We start from the raw sequence: 23,767 nt of genomic DNA, 5'->3' as shown, positions 1-23,767 counted from the left end.
CTTGGCCATGTTCTGTTATTAATCTCCACCCGGCCAGCCAGAAGAGGACTGGCCACCTCTCATAGCCTGGTTCCTCTCTAGGTTTCTTCCTAGGTTTTGGCCTTTCTAGGGAGTTTTTCCTAGCACCGTGCTTCTACACCTGCATTGCTTGCTGTTGGTTTTTAGGTGGTTTCTGTACAGCACTTTGAGATATCAGCTGATGTAAGAAGGGCTTATAAAAAATTTCCCCCATATATCACATACTTTTCCTACCTCATTGATGCCATCTTTTTTGTGAAGTGCACCAGTCCCTCTGCAGCAACGCACCCCCACAACATGATGTTACCACCCCGTGCTTCACAGTTGGGATGTGTTCTTCAGCTTTTGTTGCAAACCGTAGTCTGGCTTTTTTATGGTGGTTTTGGAGCAGTGCCCTCTTCCTTGCTGAGCGGCCTTTCAGGTTATGTTGATATAGGACTTGTTTTACTGTGGATATAGATACTTTTGAACCTGTTTCCTCCAGCATCCTCAGCATCAGTGTCCTTTGCTGTTGTTCTGGGATTGATTACACTTTTCGCACCTAAGTACGATCATATCTAGGAGACAGAATGCGCCACCTTCCTGAGCGGTATGACAGCTGCGTGGTCCCATGGTGTTTATACATGCGTACTATTGTTTGTACAGATGAACATGGTACCTTCAGGCGTTTGAAAATTGCTCCCAAGGATGAACCAGACTTATGGTCTACAAAAATTGGGGGTCTTGGCTGATTTCTTTCGATTTTCCCATGATGTCAAGCAAAGAGGCGCTGAGTTTGAAGGCAGGCCTTGAAATACATCCACAGGTGCACCTCCAATTGACTCAAATGATGTCAATTAGCCTAACAGAAGTTCCTAAAGCCATCACGTCATTTTCTGGAATTTTCCAATCTGTTTAAAGGCACAGTCAACGTAGTGTATGTAAACTTCTGACCCACTGGACTTGTGATACAGTGAATTATAASTMAAATAATCTGTCTGTAAACAATTGTTCGAAAAATTACTTGTCATGCACAAATTAGATGTCCTAACAGACTTGCCAAAACTATAGTTTGTTAACAAGAAATTTGCAGAGTGGTTGAAAAACTAGTTTTAATGACTCCAAACTAAGTGTATGTAAACTTCTGACTTCAACTGTATGTACAATCTAAAAAAATAAAAAAATAAAAATAACTTACCACAGTTTGCATTAAAAAAACAAAAGTCCATCTAAAAAGTCAATGGATGCTTTTGGTTTGACATACAAATGAGTAACTGTCAAGTTGGAAACCCATCTGTGCATGTCCTCCAGACAGACATTGTCCCCTGTTAACACAGACAGATGGATAGACAGGCTCTTCCTGCAGGATTCTGTACAGAAAAGTTTAGATTGACAAACTCATCCCCCAGGTCTTTCAGAACTGTTTGTTTTACTACAGCTCGCCACTAAGGAACGTGGCGATGCACTGAAGGACATACAACTGGACAGGTGTAAGCTACATTCCCAGATGGTGAGTGGGCACCATATCCAGCACCTCCCTATTCCTGTACTAGTAGATCAGGGTAAAGCAGGAGAGGAAGCCACTTTACACTACTAGGACACAGCCCATTAGTCTTCTTCCTCAGCGTAGACCAGCTGGATGTTGACCTTGTCTCTCAGCGCACCGTTCTCTCTGTACACGTACAGATGACCGTTTGGGACGGGCCCGGCGCTGCCTCCCCCCTCTTCGTCTCCCTCCCTCTCTCCTTCCCCCTCTCTCTCATCCTGCTGGGCCATCAGGTCATTGAAGGAGGCCACACATAGGTCGTGCTCCTGCAGGGAGGCGGGGTAGCAGAGCGCGGACTTCTCGATCCTCACTGAGCGCCTGACGGGGGTGAAGAATCTCAGCTCCTGTCCGTCCAACACGCGGGCCACCGCCGCCTCCCTCTTCTGGCTCCTAAAACCACTGTGGGTGGGAGAGATCAGAGAGAACAGGTTACAGTATGAACAGTACATACACATGGTGATGGGTTACAAGCCCAGAGCACACGTTAAATACAGTACACACGGTGATGGGTTTGAATCCCAGAACACACGTTAAATACAGNCACACGTTAAATACAGTACACACGGTGATGGGTTTGAATCCCAGAACACACGTTAAATACAGCACACATGGTGATGGGACTGAAATGGCAGCTCTTGTCAATAGTTGTGCACTATATAGGGTAGGYCTGWCTCCAAWTAGTTGACAGGTCAATTGTTTGGTCGTTACGCTGTTGGTCGAACAAGATTGTTTTACTCCAGCAGTAACAAATATATCTCTATACATTTGCACCCATCTCAGTGAACTAATCCATTGTGGAGGCCGAGACTAAAATGTGGTCGGAGGCTCCATATGGGAGAGTGGGACAATGCCGAGGGCTCTGTATATCTCCGCATTGACATGATTGGTTGACGGTAGGTGGGGGGGCGGTACATCCTGTAGAAAACACACTCACTTCCTTGACGACAGCTCTGCACTGCTCAGCGAGTATGATAGCCCTGACTTCTGCTGAGGCCGTATCACTGTAAATGCTGCATGGCCAAAGCAGATGTCAGATTGGCCATGCTTCCAGATGCACAATGCACTTGCCTATCCAGCCAATATGTGCACATTCATTGTTTTATAACTTCATTGTGTGAATTGTTTGTTCGTGTCTATCAATTCCCCATTACATACATCCCCAGTAGTACATTCATGTTAATTCCTATAATATCTAAATCTACAATGTTTGTTACTTTGGTTATGGTCATTTCTGTTAATGCAATCAATATTATTATTCCAGTCTTCCAGCTATCATTGTCAGAGTGCACAACCAATGCTACACTTGTGATTAACAAGTGTAGGTTCATTTCATGTACCAGTTGTCAATTTAGTCATTGTCCTTTGTTTGGGGGGCTCCAGTCAATGTTGAGTAAGGACGCGCACGCATAGAAGTGGGCCTATAGACTACCTGGCCAGCGGGCAAACGTAGGCATATAAAATGTGCCCATTTGAGGATCTGATATTTCTGATTGGCTTAACGCACCACCACTAATGACCTGTGGAGATCTCAAAGTAATGTTTTCACCACCTCAAACAGCAAGCAAACAAAGTCTGTTTTTACATCCATTGAGAATTACAATGGTTCCTCAATGTATTTAAAATATTTCAAGCTCTCTCCCTTTTCAATAACCACTCAGCTTGAAAGGGGAAAATGTAATGCTCTGATCCAGTGGAAACGGCATAAAATAGGCCGACTTAATTACTTGTTATCAGTGCTGGACTTGAACTGAAATAGGTTCAGGTATGGATTTTCGGTGCTGGTACTGTTTATATTTAGGTGCAGGAGCTCCACAATACTTTTCATGTAATATTTTATAAAGAGGAACAGGAGGTGAAGCAGTAGAACATTTGAGACACCGGTTCTCAGCTCTGGTGAGATCCTGCAGAAGTCGAGCTGTCACGACTTCCACCGAAGTCGGTCCCTCTCCTTGTTCGGGCGGCGAGCTGTCACGACTTCCACCGAAGTCGGTCCCTCTCCTTGTTCGGGCGNCTGTCACGACTTCCACCGAAGTCGGTCCCTCTCCTTGTTCGGGCGTCGAGCTGTCACGACTTCCACCGAAGTCGGTCCCTCTCCTTGTTCGGGCGGCGTTTGACTTCACCGGCTTTCTAGCCACCACCGATCCACTTTACATTTGTTATGTCTGTGCCTATTCACACCTGGCTTCACTCACCAATTACTTGTTTATTATTTAACCCTCTGTTCCCCGTGTTGTGTTGGTGAGTGATTGTGTATTTGTAATTCGGGGCTATCATGTTTGCCTTGAATATTTGTATTTTATGAGTAAAATACTTTGATTAGTCATATCTGCTGTCCTGCGCCTGACTCCTACACCTAGGACCGCTTACACGAGCACTGCTTCTTATCCTTGCACATATAGCCAACAGCTGTGTCTGTCCCGAGGTCACTGGCGCAGGAAACTGAGGGTCCAGAAAATGTTATACAATGTTGCATGTTCACTAGCCAAGCTTCAGGCCAGACCCTATATCGACATAACCTGAAAGGCCGCTCAGCAACAAAAAAGCCACTGCTCCAAAACCGCCATAAAAATGCCAGATTACGGATTGCAACTGCACATGGGGACAAAGACCGTACTTTTTGGAGAAATATCCTATGGTCTGATGAAACAAAAATAGAACTGTTTGGCCATAATGATCATCGGTTATGTTTGGAGGAATGGGGGGGGGGGGGGGGTTGCAAGCGAAGAACACCATCCAAACTATGAAGCACGGGTGTGGCCTGCATCATGTTTGTGGGGTGCTTTGCTGCAAGGAGGGACTGGTTCACGTCACAAAATAGATGCATCCTGAGAAGTAAAATTATGTGGATATATTGAAGCAACATCTCAAGACATTAGTCAGGAAGATAAAAGCTGTGTCACAAATGGGTCTTCCAATGGACAATGACCCCAAGCATACTTCCAAAGTTGTGGCAAAATGGCTTAAGGACAACAAAGTCAAGGTATTGCAGTGGCCATCATAAAGCCCGACCTCAATCCCATAGAAAATGTTTAGGCAGAATCTGAAAAAGTGTGTGCGAGCAAGGAGGCCTAACAAACCTGACTCAGTTACAAAAGCACAGTGAGGAGGTATGTGACAAAATTCACCCAACGTATTGGGGAAAGCTTGTGAAGGCTACCTGAACCGTTTGACCCAAGTTAAACAATTTAAAGGCAATGCTACCAAAATACTAATTGAGAGAATGTAAACGTCTGACTCACTGGGAATGTGATGAAAGACATCAAATCTGAAATAAGACATTTCACATTCTGAAAAATAAAGTGTGTCCTAACTGACCAAAGACGGGGCATTTTAACTAGGTTAAATGTCCGGAATTGTGAAAAACTGATTAATGTATTTGGCTAAGATGTATGCAAACTTCCGACTTCAACTGTGTGTGTGTGTGTGTGTGTGTGTGTGTATGCATACATACAGTGGGGAGAACAAGTATTTGATACACTGCCGATTTTGCAGGTTTTCCTACTTACAAAGCATGTAGAGGTCTGTAATTTTTTATCATAGTTACACTACAACTGTGGAGACGGAATCTAAAAACAAAAATCCAGAAAATCACATTGTATGATTTAAGTAATTCATTGCATTTTTATTGCATGACATAACTATTTGATCACCTACACACCAGTAAGAATTCCAGCTCTCACAGACCTGGTAGTTCTTTTTAAAGAAGCCCTCCTGTTTCTCCACTCATTACCTGTATTAACTGCACCTGTTTGAACTCGTTACCTGTATAAAAGACACATTGTCCACACACTCAACAAACAGACTCCACCTACTCCACAATGGCCAAGACCAGAGAGCTTGTGTAAGGACATCAGGATAAATTGTAGACCTGTACAAGGCTGGGATGGGCTACGGACAATAGCCAAGCAGCTTGGTGAGAAGGCAACAACTGTTGCACAATTATTAGAAAATGGAAGAAGTTCAAGATGACGGTCAATCACCCTCGGTCTGGGGGCTCCATGCAAGATCTCACCTCGTGGGGCATCAATGATCATGAGGAATGTGAGGGATCAGCCAGAACTACACGGCAGACCTGGTCAATGACCTGAAGAGAGCTGGGACCACAGTCTCAAAGAAAACCATTAGTAACACACTACGCCGTCATGGATTAAATCCTCAGCGCACGCAAGGTCCCCTGCTCAAGCCAGCGCTGTCCAGCCCGTCTGAAGTTTGCCAATGACCATCTGGATGATCCAGAGGAGGAATGGGAGAAGATCATGTGGTCTGATGAGACAAAAATAGAGCTTTTTGCTCTAAACTCCACTCGCCGTTTTGGAGGAATAGGAAGGATGAGTACAACCCCAAGAACACCATCCCAACCGTGAAGCATGGAGGTGGAAACATCATTCTTTGGGGATGCTTTTCTGCAAAGGGGACAGGACGACTGCACCGTATTGAGGGGAGGATGGATGGGGCCATGTATCGCGAGATCTTGACCAACAACCTCCTTCCCTCAGTAAGAGCATTGAAGATGGGTCGTGGCTGGGTCTTCCAGCATGACAACGACCCGAAACACACAGCCAGGGCAACTAAGGAGTGGCTCCGTAAGAAGCATCTCAAGGTCCTGGAGTGGCCTAGCCAGTCTCCAGACCTGAACCCAACAGAAAATCTTTGGAGGGAGCCGAAAGTCCGTATTGCCCAGCGACAGCCCCGAAACCTGAAGGATCTGGAGAAGGTCTGTATGGAGGAGTGGGCCAAAATCCCTGCTGCAGTGTGTGCAAACCTGGTCAAGAACTACAGGAAACGTATGATCTCTGTAATTGCAAACTAAGGTTTCTGTACCAAATATTCAGTTCTGCTTTTCTGATGTATCAAATACTTATGTCATGCAATAAAATGCAAATTAATTACTTAAAAATCATACAATGTGATTTTCTGGATTTTTGTTTTAGATTCCMTCTCTCACAGTTGAAGTGTACCTATGATAAAAATTACAGACCTCTACATGCTTTGTAAGTAGGAAAACCTGCAAAATTGTCAGTGTATCAAATACTTGTTCTCCCCACTATATATAAACTCAGTAAAAAAAGAAATATAATTTTTCAGGACCCTGTCTTTCCAAGATAATTTGTAAAAATCTTCATTGTAAAGGGTTTAAACACTGTTTCTCATGCTTGTTCAATGAAACAAAAGATTAATGAACATGCACCTGTGGAACGGTCGTTAAGACACTAACAGCTTACAGACGGTAGGCAATTAAGGTCACAGTCATGAAAATTTAGGACAGTAAAGAGGCCTTTCTACTGACTCTGAAAAACACCAAAAGAAAGATGCCCAGGGTCCCTGCTCATCTGCGTGAACGTGCCTTAGGCATCTCACAGCACGGACATTGCCTAAGACAGCGCTACAGGGAGACAGGACGGACAGCTGATCGTTCTCGCAGTGGCAGACCACGTGTAACAACACCTGCACAGGATTGGTACATCCGAACACCACACCTGCGGGACAGGTACAGGATGGCACCAACAACTGCCCGAGTTACACCAGGAACGCACAATCCCTCCATCAGTGCTCAGACTGTCCGCAATAGGCTGAGAGAGGCTGGACTGAGMGCTTGTAGGCCTGTTGTAAGGCAGGTCCTCACCAGACATCACCGGCAACAAAGTCGCCTATGGGCACAAACTCACCGTCGCTGGACCAGACAGGACTGGCAAAAAGTGCTCTTCACTGACGAGTTGCGGTTTTGTCTCACCAGAGGTGATGGTCGGATTCACGTTTATCGTCGAAGGAATGAGCATTACACTGAGGCCTGTACTCTGGAGTGGGATCGATTTGGAGGTGGAGGGTCCGTCATGGTCTGGGGCGGTGTGTCACAGCATCATCGGACTGAGCTTGTTGTCATTGCAGGTAATCTCACCGCTGTGCGTTACAGGGAAGACATCCTCCTCCCTCATGTGGTACCCTTCCTGCAGGCTCATCCTAACCCTCCAGCATGACAATGCCACCAGCCATACTGCTCTCTGTGAGTGATTTCCTGCAAGACAGGAATGTCAGTGTTCTGCCATGTCCAGCGAAGAGCCCATATCTCAATCCCATTGGGCACATCTGGGACCTGTTGGATCGGAGGGTGAGGGCTAGGGCCATTCCGCCCCAGAAATGTCCGGGAACTTGCAGGTGCCTTGGTGGAAGAGTGGGGTAACATCTCACAGCAAGAACTGGCAAATCTGGTGCAGTCCATAAGGAGGAGATGCACTGTAGTACTTAATGCAGCTGGTGGCCACACCAGATACTGACTGTTACTTTAGATTTTGACCCCCCCCTTTGTTCAGGGACACATTATTCAATTTATGTTAGTCACATGTCTGTGGAACTTGTTCAGTTTATGTCTCAGTTGTTGAATCTTATGTTCATACAAATATTTACACATGTTAAGTTTCCTGAAAATAAGAGCAGTGAGAGGACGTTTCTTCTTTTGCTGAGTTTATATAGAAATATAGGCCTAAGTAAGCTACCGTATGAAGACTTAACAGGACGCGTTCTTAGGCCTACAGCTCAAAGGGTGGTTATACAAGGCTGCTATACAAAGCCTACTAATGATAACGACATTACTTATTAATAATCATAATGATCATAATAATAAGAAAGAGAACAAGAAAAGGGAGGGTATAGGAGCTAGAGCTGCGTACATATGTGTGACAAACAGGTGCGGATAGATTACAACCTTATTTTTCTGCCTGTTTGGAACAGTGTAAACACGAAATAAATTATAACTAATACCAGGCTGTTCTAGTGGGGGGGGGAAATGGTAAAGCTCAAGCTCAATGATCATGATTAAAAACAGCCAAATCTGTGAACATTTCTTTATCCAACATTTTGCCGTTGCAACACACTCAAACAGGCAACAGAAGCAAGATTGTCTTATTTCTGTAGATATACAGTACCAGTCAAAWGTTGGGACAGAATCCTACTCATTCAAGGGTTTTTCTTTATTTTGACTATTTTCTACAATGTAGAATAATAGTGACGACATCAAAACTATGTTATAACACCTATGGAATCATGTAATAACCAAAAACGTGTTAAATCAAAATATATTTGAGATTTGAGTTTCTTCAAAGTAGCCACCCTTTGCCATGACAGCTTTGCACACTCTTGGTATTCCCTCAACCAGCTTCACCTGGAATGCTTTTCCAACAGTCTTGAAGGAGTTCCCACATATGCTGAACATTTGTTGGCTGCTTTTCCTTCCCTCTGTGGTCCAACTCATCCCAAACCATTTCAATTGGGTAGAGGTTGGGTAATTGTGGAAGCCAGGCCATCTGATGCAGCACTCCATCACTCTCCTTCTTGGCCAAATAGCGCTTACACAGCCTGGAGGTGTGTTTTGGGTCATTGTCCTGCTGAAAAACAGATGATAGTCCCACTAAGTGCAAACCAGATGGGATGGCGTATCGCTGCAGAATGCTGTGGTAGCCATGCTGGTTAAGTGTGCCTTGAATTTTAAATAAATCCCTGACAGTGTCACCAGCAAAGCACCCCACACCACCTCCTTCATGCTTAATGGTGGGAACCACACATGCGGAGAGATCATCCGTTCACCTACTCTGCGTCTCACAAAGACATGGCAGATGGAACCAAAAATCTCAAATTTGCACTCATCAGACCAAAGGACAGATTTCCACCGGTCTAATGTCCATTGCTTGTGTTTCTTGGCCCATGCAAGTCTTTTCTTATTGCTGTCCTTTAGTAGTGGTTTCTTTGCAGCAATTCAACCATGAAGGCCTGATTCACGCAGTCTCCTCTGAACAGTTGATGTTGAGATGTGTCTGTTACTTGAACTCTGAAGCATTTACTTGGGCTGCAATTACTTCAGGCTGTTAACTCTAATGAACTTATCCTCTGCAGCAGAGGTAACTCTAGGTCTTCCTTTCCTGTGGCGGTCCTCATGAGAACCAGTTTCATCATAGTGCTTGATGGTTTTTGCAACAGCACTTGAAACTTTAAAAGTTTTTGAAATTTTCCAGATTGACTGACCTCCATGTCTTAAAGTAATGATGGACTGTTGTTTCTCTTTGCCTATTTGAGCTGTTCTTGCCATAATTTGGACTTTGTCTTTTACCAAATAGGGCTATCTTCTGTCTACCACCCCTACCTTGTCACAACACAACTGATTGGCTTGAACGCATTAAGAAGGAAAGAAATTCCACAAATTAACAAGGCACACCTGTTAATGTGCAAAGCTGTCAAAGGCAAAGTGTGGCTACTTTGAAGAATCTCAAAGATATTTTGATTTGTTTAACACTTTTTTGGTTACTACATGATTCCATATGTGTTATTTCATGGTTTTGATGTCTTATTATTCTACAATGTAAAAAAAAAAAAAAAGTAAAACATTAATGAGTAGATGTGTCCTAACTTTTGACTGGTACTATATATGGCTTATTTGTAAAAGCCAGGAACATTTAACAGTTAGATTATTTATTATAGACCTAATTAAGTTGGGGTTTGCCCACTCCACAATTTTCTTAGACATTAAGGCTAAGCCATATTCGCACGGGACTAGTATTACTGGAGAACGTTGGTTATGAAATTATTACCCCAGAATGTCTGTTATTCCAGAGGACGATACGGGATTATTGTTTACGAAACCACACCCTGTATTTGTCATTTTTTTCTCCAAGACAATTGACAGTTATGACAGAAGCCTGGATGTTTTCTTTCTAGGCATGAAGAAATTTCAACAAGTCCAGACAATAACAGGGCTACACTGATAACTCGAGCTTGGTTCCCAAGTTTCTAAAACACAATTCAGCTTTGTTATAGTGTCACCATGATATTTCAACTGTGGAAGTGTGATCATAATCATTAGGTTATTTTTGTGCTCTGCAGTAAAAGCAAAAAAAGTTCCCATAGCCTTCAGATGTGAGCTAAACGTATACTTGAGATGCGTTTTAAGGCTATGGATGAGAAAGTGAATTCATCATTTCCAAATGTTTAAGTCAGTTGTATGCTGCTTTGCGATCTATTAACAGCAAGGGTTACAGGCTATGGGTAACACTTTGTTCAATTTATCAAATCAGTTATAGTTCTCTTGCTCAGTGAGCAACACCTGTCAAACTCAGACATTTCTCTCAAAACACAAGGATGTCAAGAGGACCTTTAAGAGTACAAATTACTGACATGGCAGATTTGGACGGGACTAATATTACAGATGTGGTGTTTGTGCACATAATTAAAATCCCCAGACCACCCCCAGAAAAACGAATCCAGTCCGAATAGGTATTTTAAAGCAAAGGCTGTTTCCTCCGCCACATTGTTCTCAATCCCAATATGCTGGTTAATTCTGCTATTATGCACATAGAAACGGCACACTGAAGATTATGTTTCTGAACCGTGGACAGCGACCAATACAAAGTGGGAGAAAGCGTATTTATTATAAAATAATATTAGATTTTAGTGTTGCACCATTATTTTTTACATAACCAAACACAATTTCAGTATCACGTCTTAAGAGTGATGACTGTGCCATCCCCGTGGCATCCAATGGATTAGTCCAGAGACAGGCGCGACTCAGACAGGTGTCTTGTGCACAATGGGGGGAATAAAAAAATAAAATAGCGACTGCTCGCCTAAAGAAATCTTGGTCGACCAAGAGCCTATCGACCAAACAATCAAACCAGTTGACTAAATGGGGTCAGCCCACTTGGAGAAACCAGTTAGACCTATCACTCACATTGGTAATCATGAAGTGCTTTGAGAGGCTGGTTATGGCAAACAACTCCACCATGCCTTACCCACTCCGATATGCATACTTACCCCAACAGATCCATTGATGGCATAATCTGAATTTCACTCCACACTGCCCTCACACAACTAGATAAGAGGAATACCTACGGTGCATTTGGAAAGTATTCAGACCCCTTCCTTTTCCACATTTTGTTACTTTACAGCCTTATTCTAAAATTGATTAAATATACATTCCTCAATCTACACACAATATCCCACAATGACAAAGCAAAAACAGGTTATAATTTTTTCATAATTTACTAACTAAAAAACCTTATTAATTACCTCATAAAACACCTTATTTACATAAGTATTCAGAACCTTTGCTATGAAACTCAAAACTGAGCTCAGGTTCATCCTGTTTCTATTGATCACCCTTGAGATGTTTCTACAACTTGGAGTCCACCTGTTGTAAATTCAATTGATTGGACATGATTTGGAAACGCACACAGCGGTCTATATAAGGTCCCACAGTCGACAGTGCATGTCAGAGCAAAAACCAAGCCATGAGGTTGAAGGAATTGTCCGTAGAGCTCCGAGACAGGATTGTGTCGAGGCAGGATTGTGTCGAGGCACAGGTCTGGGGATGGGTACGGAAAAAATGATGTTCTGCAGCATTGAAGGTCCCCAAGACACAGTGGCCTTGATCATTCTTAAATGGAAGAAGTTTGGAACCACTAAGACTAGAGCTGGCCTTCCGGCCGAACTGAGCAATTGGGGAAGAAGGGCCTTGGTCAGTGAGGTGACCAAGAACCCGATGGTCACTCTGACAGAGCTCCAGAGTTCCTCTGTGGAGATGGGAGAACCTTCCAGAAGGACAACCATCTCTTCAGCAATCCACCAATCAGGCCTTTATGGTAGAGTGACTAGACGGAAGCCACTCCTCAGTAAAAGGCACGACAGCCCGCTTGGAGTTTGCCAAAAGGCAGCTAAAGGACTCTCCGACCATGATGAAACCAAGATTGAACTCTTTGGCCGGAATGCCAAGCGTCATGTCTGGAGGAAACCTGGCACATCCCTACGATGAAGCATGGTGGTGGCAGCATCATGCTGTGGGGATGTTTTCAGCAGCAAGGACTTGGAGACTATTCAGACTTGAGGGAAAGATGAACAGAGGAAAGTACAGAGAGATCCTTGATGAAAACCTGCTTCAGGACAAGTCTTTGAATGTCCTTGAGTGGCCCAGCCAGAGCCCGGACTTGAACCGTGAACCTCAAACATCTCTGGAGAAACCTGAAAATAGCTGTGCAGTGATGCTCCCCATCCAACCTGACAGAGCTTGAGAGGACCTGCAGAGAAGAAGGGGTCTGAATACCTTCTGAATGCACTGTAGGTCAATTTCTACTTTGTGTAAGGGTTTAACGCAGGCAAGGGCCTGCCAGACTAGAGATACAAGTCTCTGCTTAAGGTAAAATGACTGTATATCTAAACAAGTAACGGGGCTGCCTTTTTGTTTTTCAAATATCAGGTTGTAGCTTTAAAATGGCTGACGGTAACCGGATCAGAGAAAGATCAAAGGCAGTCAGGTCAGAGGTCATATAGTACCCTGGAGTGGCGGTGATCTTGTACTTGACCACAGACGAGCCTCCTCGGTCACCACGGATCAGGGCTTTGACGGCTGTGGGTGTGGCCATGGGGTCTGGTGTAGAGTGAAGCTCCATAACGTCATCCTGCTCTCTTACAGGCTCCTGCTCCGATGCTACGGTAGACTGACCTGGAAGTAGTAGCAATAAGAAGAATGGTATAGTCAACTACTGAGACGTGTGCACACACACTGCTAAATGGCATAAAAAAAAAAAAAAGTGTAAACTCTCCATTCAAGTGCATCGCCGTTTACTGGTCCCACCTCTTCAGGATATCACAGTGTTCTGGTGTCGTAAACTCATTCATGACACCACCACCAAAACTATATTCTATTTGATGGATTCTGACTTCTTAACTGGAAATATGAAATATACTATGGAGAGGAGAAAGACCAGTCTGGTTTCAGTTTTATTACATTTTTTATTTAACTAGGCAAGTCACTTAAGAACAAATTCTTATTTTCAATGACGACCTAGGAACGGTGGGCCTTGTTCAGGGACAGAACGACAGATTTTTACCTTGTCAGCTCGGGGATTCGATCTAGCAACCTTTCGGTTACTGGCCCAACGCTCTAAACCACTAGGCTACCTGCCACCCCAATCAGTACTCAAATCAGTTGTTGGGTTGTAATTTGAAATACTTGCTACACCAGAAGTGAATGGTTATCTGTAGGAGGAATGTATAAGGTGGAGTCAATTCAGGTTGGATATAAGCCAGGGGCTTGGGATGTTACGTAAGGGAACAGGAAATCACATGGTTGCGGTCACCGATAAGGGTGGAGAGCTGTAGATTAGTGATGAATGTGGGCCGAGGTCAGGTCACAGTAAGAGAAGGAACAGTTTATTACCCACATCACTTTACAGCTTTATTGCTAGACAGGAAGTTGTTTAGAGGGAAGGAGACTTCATCTAAATTAGGGTATATATACACACACACTTGTGCTGGTGGGAACATGTCTTTGTCTGTTCAGCTGTCTGACTCTTTGGGTGAATAAACTTGGTTTGAGCTTTAATAATCATCTGTGAGTTTTTACACGGTTCATTTAGAACCTAACATATTATACGCTTGGAAAGTGGAGATGTCATAGAACGTCAAAATGTAAAAATTGCTGGACACACTTTGCCGTTTGGCAGACACTGTCACGCTTGCTAGCAAAGACATTTGTGGTGGCTAAGTCACAGGAAATTGCGAAAAATGATTTGTTTAACCTTCACCTGCGTTCTGGTGGAATGCATTCAGTTGTGCAACTGACTACTGTATGTAACCCCTTTCCCTTTCTAGTCAGGACCTGTCCCAACGGTCGCAGGTAAAGATAACATTGAAGCTGGAACATTGGTACAGTGTGGGAGGTATGAAGGGCTGCTGTTTTTATGCTCCAAATTCACTGCTTTACTGACAACGGTTAGATTCTAAACGGATATAATTCTTTATGACCATATGTACCTCTAATTATCATCGACTATAAAAAATAAAATAAAAAGTTTTATTTCACCTTTATTTAACTAGGCAAGTCAGTTAAGAACAAAATCTTATTTACAATGACGGCCTACACCGGCCAAAACCCTAACGACCCTGGGCCAATTGTGCGCCGCCCTATGGGACTCCTAATCAGGGCTGGTTGTGAAACAGCCTGGAATCGATTCAGGGTGTCTGTAGTGACACCTCTTACACCGAGATGCAGTGCCTTAGACCGCTGCACCACTCGGGAGCACAAAACTGTGAATTGGTTTCCACACCCACCAACGGTTGTGACAAGAGGGAACACAGCTACACCTGGAAGTGACTTTTTCATAGCAGGTTAGGATAATTCATGTGGCAGGTTAATAGGTTAATATTAGGAAAAGGATTAGCTAAAACATTCTCCTAACCTGCTACGAAATGTCACTTCTGGTCGTAGCTGTACTCCCTCTAGTCACAACCATTGGTTGGGGCAGGTACCCTAGCGGATAGGAATGTTGGGCTACTAATTGGGACAGAGAGGAGTCTTCAGAACAGGGAAGCGTGTCACTGCCTTATCCGGTGACATCACCACCTTATCCGGTTGTTGCCCTAGTGCAAACATCCCAGACGGATAGGTTTCCACTAGTTACAACAGCCATTAAATTGTAAATTGGTTATATCGGGAGAAAAAAAATCTGGAAAACAAAAATGTGCTTTTTGTTCATCATTTAAGGTTAGGCATAAGGTTAGCAGTGTGGTTAAGGTTAGGTTTAACATCAGATTTTAAGAAGAAACATTTTAGAAATAGGCAGAGTTAATGACTTTGTGGCTGTGGTAACTAGTGATGACCAGACAACGTAGTAGCTAGCTAGCGAGATGGAGATTGTGTTTTTATTATTTTTTGAGTGCATTTCACAAGTGGCTAGTTTGGATCATCTACTTTCACTAAAACCACTGCAAAAGGTTTTGKCTTCAAACTTTGGTTTCGAATCGCGACAATTTCAAGTTCTCTTAACAATCGGTAATCTGCGTTTTTGGACGCCGATTATATTGCAATCCACGAGGACACTGCGTGGCAGGCTGACCACCTGTTACGTGAGTGCAGCGTCAAAAGGACCTTGTGGATGCAAGGAGCCAAGGTAAGTTGCTAGCTAGCATTAAACTTATCTTATAAAAAACAATCAATCTTCACAATCACTAGTTAACTACACATGGTTWATGATATTGTAACGACCCGGTATTGTGTTCTGTGTTTGTGGGTGTGTTATGGTTCTCATGGCTACTAGCAGGGGTTAAATATGTCAGGACAGATGGAAAGGTTGGGGGGGGGTATGATGGGTAATCCCGCGGGATTTGGAAATGCATAAATAGGGATTACTGTATCATCTTTTTCTTCTCTGTTCGGGGCCTTGATCTGTTCCTATGAGAGTGACCCGTAACTCGACAGGGTAACATTGTGTATGTTCGGCATTTAGCGGCGTGGGCTGTGGCCGGGACAATAGCCCAGTTTAGGAATAAACCTGTGTTCTGACCTGCACACCTAGAGTCCGTCTCTTTTCCCTTTATGACCCAGCCGGGTCATTACAATATTATTAGGTTAACTAGCTAGTCCTGCATTGCATATAATCAATGCGGTGCCTGTTAATTTATCATCGAATCACAGCCTATTTCAACTTCGCCAAAGGGGTGAAAAATGTACCTAACCATAAACATCAATGCCTTTCATAAAATCAATACACAGAAGTATATATTTTTTAAAACCTGCATATAATCAATGCGGTGCCTGTTAATTTATCATCGAATCACAGCCTATTTCAACTTCGCCAAAGGGGTGAAAAATGTACCTAACCATAAACATCAATGCCTTTCATAAAATCAATACACAGAAGTATATATTTTTTAAAACCTGCATATTTAGTTAAAAGAAATTCATGTTAGCAGGCAATATTAACTATGGAAATTGGGTCAATTCTCTTGCGTTCAGTGCAAGCAGAGTCAGGGTATATGCAACAGTTTGGGTCGCCTGGCTCGTTGCGAACTGTGTGACCGTAATTAATTTGCCAGAATTTTACATTATTATGACATAACATTGAAGGTTGTGCAATGTAACAGCAATATTTAGACTTAGGGTTGCCATCCGCTCGATAAAATATGGAAAAGTTCCTAATTTCGCTGAAAGAATAAACGTTTTGTTTTCGAAATGATAGTTTCCGTATTTTACCATATTAATGAACAAAGGCTCGTATTTCTGTGTTTATTATATTATAATTAAGTCTACGATTTGATATTTGATAGAGCAGTCTGACTGAGCAGTGTTAGGCAGCAGCAGGCTCATAAGCATTCATTCAAACAGCACTTTACTGCGTTTGCCAGCAGCTCTTAGCAATSCTTGAGGCACAGCGCTGTTTATGACTTCAAGCCTATCAACTCCCGAGATTAGGCTGGCAATACTAGTGCCTATAAGAACATCCAGTAGTCAAAGGTATATGAAATACAAATTGTATAGAGAGAAATAGTCGACGCGTCATAATTTCTCTAATACCTACAACCTAAAACTTCTTAACTGGGAATATTGAACCACCAGCTTTCATATGTTCTGAGAAAATCACTTAAACGTTACCTTTTTTTACATGGCACATATTGCACTTTTACTTTCTTCTCCAACTGTTTTTGCATTATTTAAACCAAATTGAGCATGTTTCATTATTTATTTGAGACTAAATAGATTTTATTTATGTATTATATTAAGTTACAATAAGTGTTCATTGTTCATTCAGTATTGTTGTAATTGTCATTATTTACAAATATATATTTGAAAAAATATACAAAATCGGCCGATTAATTGGTATCGGCTTTTTTGGTCCTCCAATAATCGGCATCGGCGTCGAAAAATCATAAATCGGCCGACCTCTACTTCACAGACTAATAATAACAACAACATCCATACTTATCCCCTCTCCATGCATATTAAATGATATTATTCACTAGTAACTGGTAACATGAGTCAGAAACCTGCTCTCTTGTGAAATCAAACGTCTCGGGGCTTTCAGATGTTCAGTAATATGAACCACAACTATTCACTGTACACCTGGACACTTTCCCCCCATTATTACTAAGCAGTCAAAATCCATGACGACAAAATGATTAACATACGATAAGAATACTGGAACTGACTCAACACATGGAAGAGCATGGCAATAGCCATAATACATTATTTTAGGATTGGAGCCTCGGTTGGATTCCTTCCACAAATCTTGACAGCYGAAAGAATCTTTACTTAATATTTTCTATAACAGCAAATACAGCAGCAAACTGATTTGAACATTTTCAAGATGCGTGACCCTGGTACGGCCAACAGAAAGAGAAAGCCATGGACACAGCAGTGTGTCTTCCTAGATCTACGTGCTGGTTTTGGCAGGAACAAAGTATCCTAAAAGAGGCAAGGAGATAGGATGTGAGGAATCGAGATGAATTGAGACAGAGTCACTTATTAGGGATGTTGCTGCCTTTCTAGTTTCCTCATTACCTTGTGTCTCTTCCTTCTTTTTCAGCATCTCAAACACAACAGTCCGCAGCTCATCCACTGGCTGAAGGAGAGGAAATAGATACCAAACCATCATATTACTAGTTTAAATGAAATAGATACCAAACCATCATATTACTAGTTTAAATGAAATAGATACCAAAGTAAGCAGCTCTAAATTTAGTTTAGAGAATTCTTCAGAGAAGGTCTAAACACACCACACACACACACACACACACACACACACACACACCTAGAGAGAGAGAGGATTGATGTTGCTAGACTAAGATTCCCCCTGTTGGGGAAGGAGAGAGAAATATAAAATAAGAAAAACAGAGCAGATAGAGGGATGAGAGAGTAGCTTTGACCTGTAGGAAGACTAGTCCTGCCTCCTCTAACAGGGCCAGCAGATAGAGAGGCATGGGGTATAGAGATGGAGAGGTATAGAGAGAGCGAGGGGTGAGGTAAAGGGAGTATGCTGTACCTCTAACACCACTCGTACAGCCTCTTCAAACAGCGGCAGAACCTCCAGGTTGCCCTGGCGCTCCATCAGACGGGCCTGGCAGATCCAGTACTTGGAGAACTTCTCGGCCATGGGCACAGTGGACAGCATCTCCTGCACCTGGGAGGACAGGCAGCCCTGTAGGGGGTGGGGGAAACACACAGAAACACAGTCAGAAACACAGTAAGTCAGCCACAGGAACAGTCAGTCAGACATAGAAACACAGGCAGAGACACAGAAACAAAGATGGCGTCAAYAGAGGGCAGCCGTGCTTCTAGCCCCTTGGCCACTTTGCTTGCCTAATAATGTAGGAAATAATACAAAAATGAAATACTGCAAATGTTGTGTTATTACGCAGCCGGGAAGAACTTTTGGATTTCAGAGCGGCGGTAACTCACCAGGAATACAACTTTCCCAAATCTTATCCTTTGTTCGTACCCCCCCAGGCAATTGAACTGATTCCAGAGGCTGATCCAAAACATCACCAGTGGAGAAGACGTACTCGAAGTGGACTTCTAGTCCCACTCAGGAYGCGCGCATACCACCCACAGCTTCAGAGTATATTACTCGCTAATGTTTAGTGTCTGGATAATAAAGTTGACGAGCTCAGGGTGAGGATCTCCTTCCAGAGAGACATCAGGGATTGTAACATACTGTTTCATGGAAATATGTCTCTCTGGATATACTGTCTGAGTCAGTACATCCAGTTGGGTTCTCAGTTCATCGTGCAGACAGGAATACAAATCTCTCCAGGAAGAACAAGGGCGGGGGTGTATGTTTCATGATTAACTGCTCATGGTGTGACTGTGATAACATACAGGAACTCAAGTCCTGTTGTTCACCTATTCACTGGAATACCTCAATCAAATGTTAACCGTATTACCACCAAGAGAATTATCTTTGGTTATAATCACAGCTGTGTATATTCCTCCTCAAGCCAATACCACAACGGCCCTCAAAGAGCTTCACTGGACTTTATACAAACTGGAAACCACATATCCTGAGTAGAGGTCGACCGATTAATCTGAATGGCCGATTAATTAGGGCCGATTTCAACTTTTCTTCCTAACAAATACAGTCAACTTAGCCAAACGAGGGATGATTTAACAAAAGCGCATTTGCGAAAAAAGCACAATCGTTGCACGACTGTACCTAACCATAAACATCAATGCCTTTCTTAAAATCAATACACAGAAGTATATATTTTTAAACCTGCATATTTAGCTAAAAGAAATACAGGTTAGCAGGCAATATTAACCWGGGGAAATTGTGTCACTTCTCTTGCGTTCATTGCACGCAGAGTCAGGGTATATGCAACAGTTTGGACCGCCTAATTTGCCAGAATTTTATGTAATTATGACATAACATTGAAGGTTGTGCAAGGTAACAGGAATATTTAGACTTATGGATGCCACCCGTAAGATAAAATTCGGAACGGTTCCGTATTTCACTGAAAGAATAAACATCTTGTTTTCGAGATGATAGTTTATGGATTCGACCTTATTWAATGACCTACGGCTCGTATTTCTGTGTGTTATTATGTTATAATTAAGTCTATGATTTGATAGAGCAGTCTGACTGAGCGATGGTAGGCACCAGCAGGTTCGTAAGCATTCATTCAAACAGTACTTTCGTGCATTTTGCCAGCAGCTCGTCGCTGTGCTTCAAGCATTGAGATGTTTATGACTTCAAGCCTATCAACTCCCGAGATTAGGCTGGTGTAACCGATGTGAAATGGCTAGCTAGTTAGCGGGGTGCGCGCTAATAGCGTTTCAAGCGTCACTCCCTCTGAGACTTGGAGTGGTTGTTCCCCTTGCTCTGCAAGGGCCGCGGCTTTTGTGGAGCGATGGGTAACGCTGCTTCGAGGGTGGCTGTTGTCGATGTGTTCCTGGTTCGAGCCCAGGTAGGGGCGAGGAGAGGGACGGAAGCTATACTGTTACACTGGCAATACTATAGCGCCTATAAAAACATCCAATAATCCAAGGTATATGAAATACAAATCGTATTGAGAGAAATAGTCCTATAATTCCTATAATAACTACAACCTAAAACTTCTTACCTTGGAATATTGAAGACTCATGTTAAAAGGAACCACCAGCTTTTATATGTTCTCATGTTCTGAGCAAAGGACTTTTTCTTACATGGCACATATTGCACTTTTACTTTCTTCTCCAACACTTTGTTTTTGCATTATTTAAACCAAATTGAACATGTTTCATTATTTATTTGAGGCTAAATTGATTTTATTGATGTATTATATTAAGTTAAAATAAGTGTCCATTCAGTATTGTTGTAATTGTCATTATTACACATAAATGTATAAAAAATCAAATAAAAAATCATGTTTTATTTTAAATCGGCCGATTAATCGGTATCGGCTMTTTTGGTCCTCCAATAATCGGTATCTGCGTTGAAAAATCATAATCGGTCGACCTCTAGTTCATACAAATATTTACACACGTTAAGTTTCCTGAAAATAAGAGCAGTTGACAGTGAGGACGTTTCTTCTTTTGCTGAGTTTATATAGAAATATAGGCCTAAGTAAGTTACCGTATGAAGACTTAACAGGACTCGTTCTTAGGCCTACAGCTCGATGGTGGTTATACAAGGCTGCTATACTAAGCCTACTAATGATAACGACATTACTTATTAATATTTACACATGTTAAGTTTCCTGAAAATAAACGCAGTTGACAATGAGGACGTTTCTTTTTTTGCTGAGTTTATGTACATGTCTTACACAACCTGGAAGAGTTGCACCACTAATGAATAGCACCTGCGGAACAATATACCTGTTCCTCCAAATGTCTTGCTCTCACAGTGAAGGCAGAGGCGGTGTTCCAAATGCCTTGCTCTCACAGTGAAGGCAGAGGCTGTGTTCCAAATGCCTTGCTCTCACAGTGAAGGCAGAGGCGGTGTTCCAAATGCCTTGCTCTCACAGTGAAGGCAGAGGCTGTGTTCCAAATGTCACCCTATGCCCTACGTCAGTGGTGCTCAGACGTCTACCAACCACACCCGACTCACTGAATCACCAGGGTGAGCCATTTGGCGACAGCAAAATTGCGAAACATCTGTGGGTCCCCAAGGAAAGGTTAGAGAACCACTGCCCTACGTAGTGCACTACTTTTGACCAAAGCCCTGTCTGTTTTATTAGGCCATTATTCCCTGAATAATGGAAACTAAATCACCTGACCTGACCATGTGTTGGATTAATATTTGTGTTGGATGGATTAATGGCGACACACAAAGCAACCGGCCAAACCAGTTTTTTCAATCACTAAAATTAATTTTCAAGGACCATCAATTTGTAATAGTAAAAAAAAAATGCAATAGTTTCTAGTTGCCACCAGATGGCATTATATCACCATAACCTCAAGAAGAAGAAAATGAACCTAGTATTCATCACTACCTTACAAGTTCTACTCGACAACACGTTGGTTCACTACTTATTTCCTACATGTACATGAGTGAGTCAGTACTGATGATTTTGTCAWTTGAGTAGTGATGATGAGAGTTTAGGGACATACATATTTTATATTCACATTACTACACAATTCCATCTTAATTACTATTTGTTAATTGGGAATTTGGTAATCTACTACTTAATAGCTAKMAAAAAGCGTCTTGCTGARGACTGGCAGCTTTAGTGTTGCCGGTTGGGAGAAGGGRGGGTGGGCTGAGAGGGAAAKCGCCATGTGAACAGCCACAAGACAGTAATCCGCCAACAGAGTACCAATCAACCCCCCAGTTGATTTGTCATATATTTTAAATGTCTGTCAATTCATGTAATCTAACCCAACCCATTCCTCTGCCACACCTCATTCAGCAYCTTGATGCAGTCAGCCAGGCACCGGTCCACAGCTTCAACCAGAGACCTGGCCTCAACTTCCTCCTCCATACCGTCCCAGTAAGCCTGAGGYAGGGCCAWGGTGCGCCGCACCCGAGGAGGCCTCACCGGCATGGGGGGACGCTTGTAGGAGATGCCCCTGTTCTCACGCCATTCCTGGAGCTTCTGCCTGAAGACACACACAGGTTGTTCAGTAAAATGTTGGGGTAAAGTCAGATGTTTGTAGTCCAACTCAACCACACTCTATTAAATGAGGAGCTGGGTGGAAAGAATATGGTGGTATAATGGAAAAGACCCAGCACATTCATATGCTACGATACCAACACACATACCTTTTACTGAAGTGAAATGACAATGTTATCTTGATGTTATTTCAACAAACAAAATCACAGTAGTTTTGTGCACTGTGTAACACAAGGCCTTATTCAACCAGTCTAGAGTTTAATATTTTAAGACTTCAAGTCATTCTGTATAAGATTGTCTGCTAAAATCACAAAAATGTAAATGTACTGTATTCTACTTCCTAGTACTTATCTAATTTACAATAAAAAAACTAAAACTGACATTCTCTCTTCCTGGGCAGCTGTCATCTTCCTGCGGCCCTCTGTCTTGGGCACGACCCTGGCCTGGTCTCTGGGTGTCTTAAGGCCAACACCAGCCTCCCACCCCACCTCCTCCTGGCCATGGCTGGACTTTTTGGCAGAGCGAGGCACCGTCTGGGGGATCCACACACCATTTACTGTGCTGCTGTGAGGCCTAGGCCAACACGCCGGAGATGTTGATGAGGGCGATGGAGCNGAGCGAGGCACCGTCTGGGGGATCCACACACCATTTACTGTGCTGCTGTGAGGCCTAGGCCAACACGCCGGAGATGTTGATGAGGGCGATGGAGCATTGGGCTCATTCTTGGTGTCAGTGTCTGCCCACCCGCTCTCCACCATGCCTCGGTTTTCCTCGCCGCTGCTTTTCTGTCCCATCGCAGCCACAGCTGCATGCATGGCCCTACTCAGAGCCGTGTTCTGCCATTGGTTTCCTGTTATCCCGGTGGAAGCTCGAGAGGCAGCCTTCCATATCCTAGTGCTGGCTCCTGCTTCTCTAGCCTCAGCCCTGTGCTGTGATGCAGCCCTCTGAATACACTCAACCTCTTGGATGGAAACTCTGGGAGAGGTTTTGGTTGTCCTTTTATTACCTGGCTTCGTAGCTGCAGTCTTGTGCCCAGGACCAGTAGGGCCTTGGATGATGGGTTTAGGTCCAGTGACAGGTTGTCTCTGCCCTGCTGGTTTACTGGATCTCTCTGGGAGTGGTTTGGAATCAGTCCTACTCACAGCTTGGCTCCTCCTTTGCCCATTGTCCACAGCCGAGGCAGTTGTCCTCTGGTTAGTCTCACTCACGCCAGTGAAGGGATTCCTTCTCCTCTGAGCAGTAACTGGTGGCTTTTGGGTCACAGCTGGGACTGGGCTGGTGCTTGGGCATGCTCTGTTCAAGACCAGGGGGGTGAAGGAGGCTGATGCTGGAGCAGGGACGGTGGTGCTTCTAGGCTGCACCTGGACAGACACAAGGCCT

General features: G+C 43.3%; 1 protein-coding gene across 1 annotated transcript in view; it reads right to left on the bottom strand.

Annotated features, from left to right (window-relative positions):
- Nucleotides 1–333: 333 nt before the first annotated feature.
- Nucleotides 334–23,767, bottom strand: part of ckap2l (cytoskeleton associated protein 2-like) — a 26,911-nt gene continuing 3,477 nt past the window's right edge. The window contains exons 5-10 of the mRNA XM_070439334.1: nucleotides 22,769–23,765; nucleotides 22,175–22,373; nucleotides 18,340–18,495; nucleotides 17,859–17,919; nucleotides 12,854–13,022; nucleotides 334–1,942 (exon numbers count right to left, since the gene is read on the bottom strand). Coding sequence (XP_070295435.1) covers nucleotides 1,606–1,942; nucleotides 12,854–13,022; nucleotides 17,859–17,919; nucleotides 18,340–18,495; nucleotides 22,175–22,373; nucleotides 22,769–23,765 — 1,919 coding nt within the window. The 3' untranslated portion in view covers nucleotides 334–1,605. The remainder of the gene's footprint in view (nucleotides 1,943–12,853; nucleotides 13,023–17,858; nucleotides 17,920–18,339; nucleotides 18,496–22,174; nucleotides 22,374–22,768; nucleotides 23,766–23,767) is intronic.

Source organism: Salvelinus sp. IW2-2015, unplaced genomic scaffold (genome assembly GCF_002910315.2).
Source record: "Salvelinus sp. IW2-2015 unplaced genomic scaffold, ASM291031v2 Un_scaffold1572, whole genome shotgun sequence".
NCBI classification, from domain to species: domain Eukaryota; kingdom Metazoa; phylum Chordata; class Actinopteri; order Salmoniformes; family Salmonidae; genus Salvelinus; species Salvelinus sp. IW2-2015.
The sequence above is the reverse complement of the archived record's forward strand: the minus strand, read 5'-3'. Positions and strand labels throughout refer to the sequence as shown.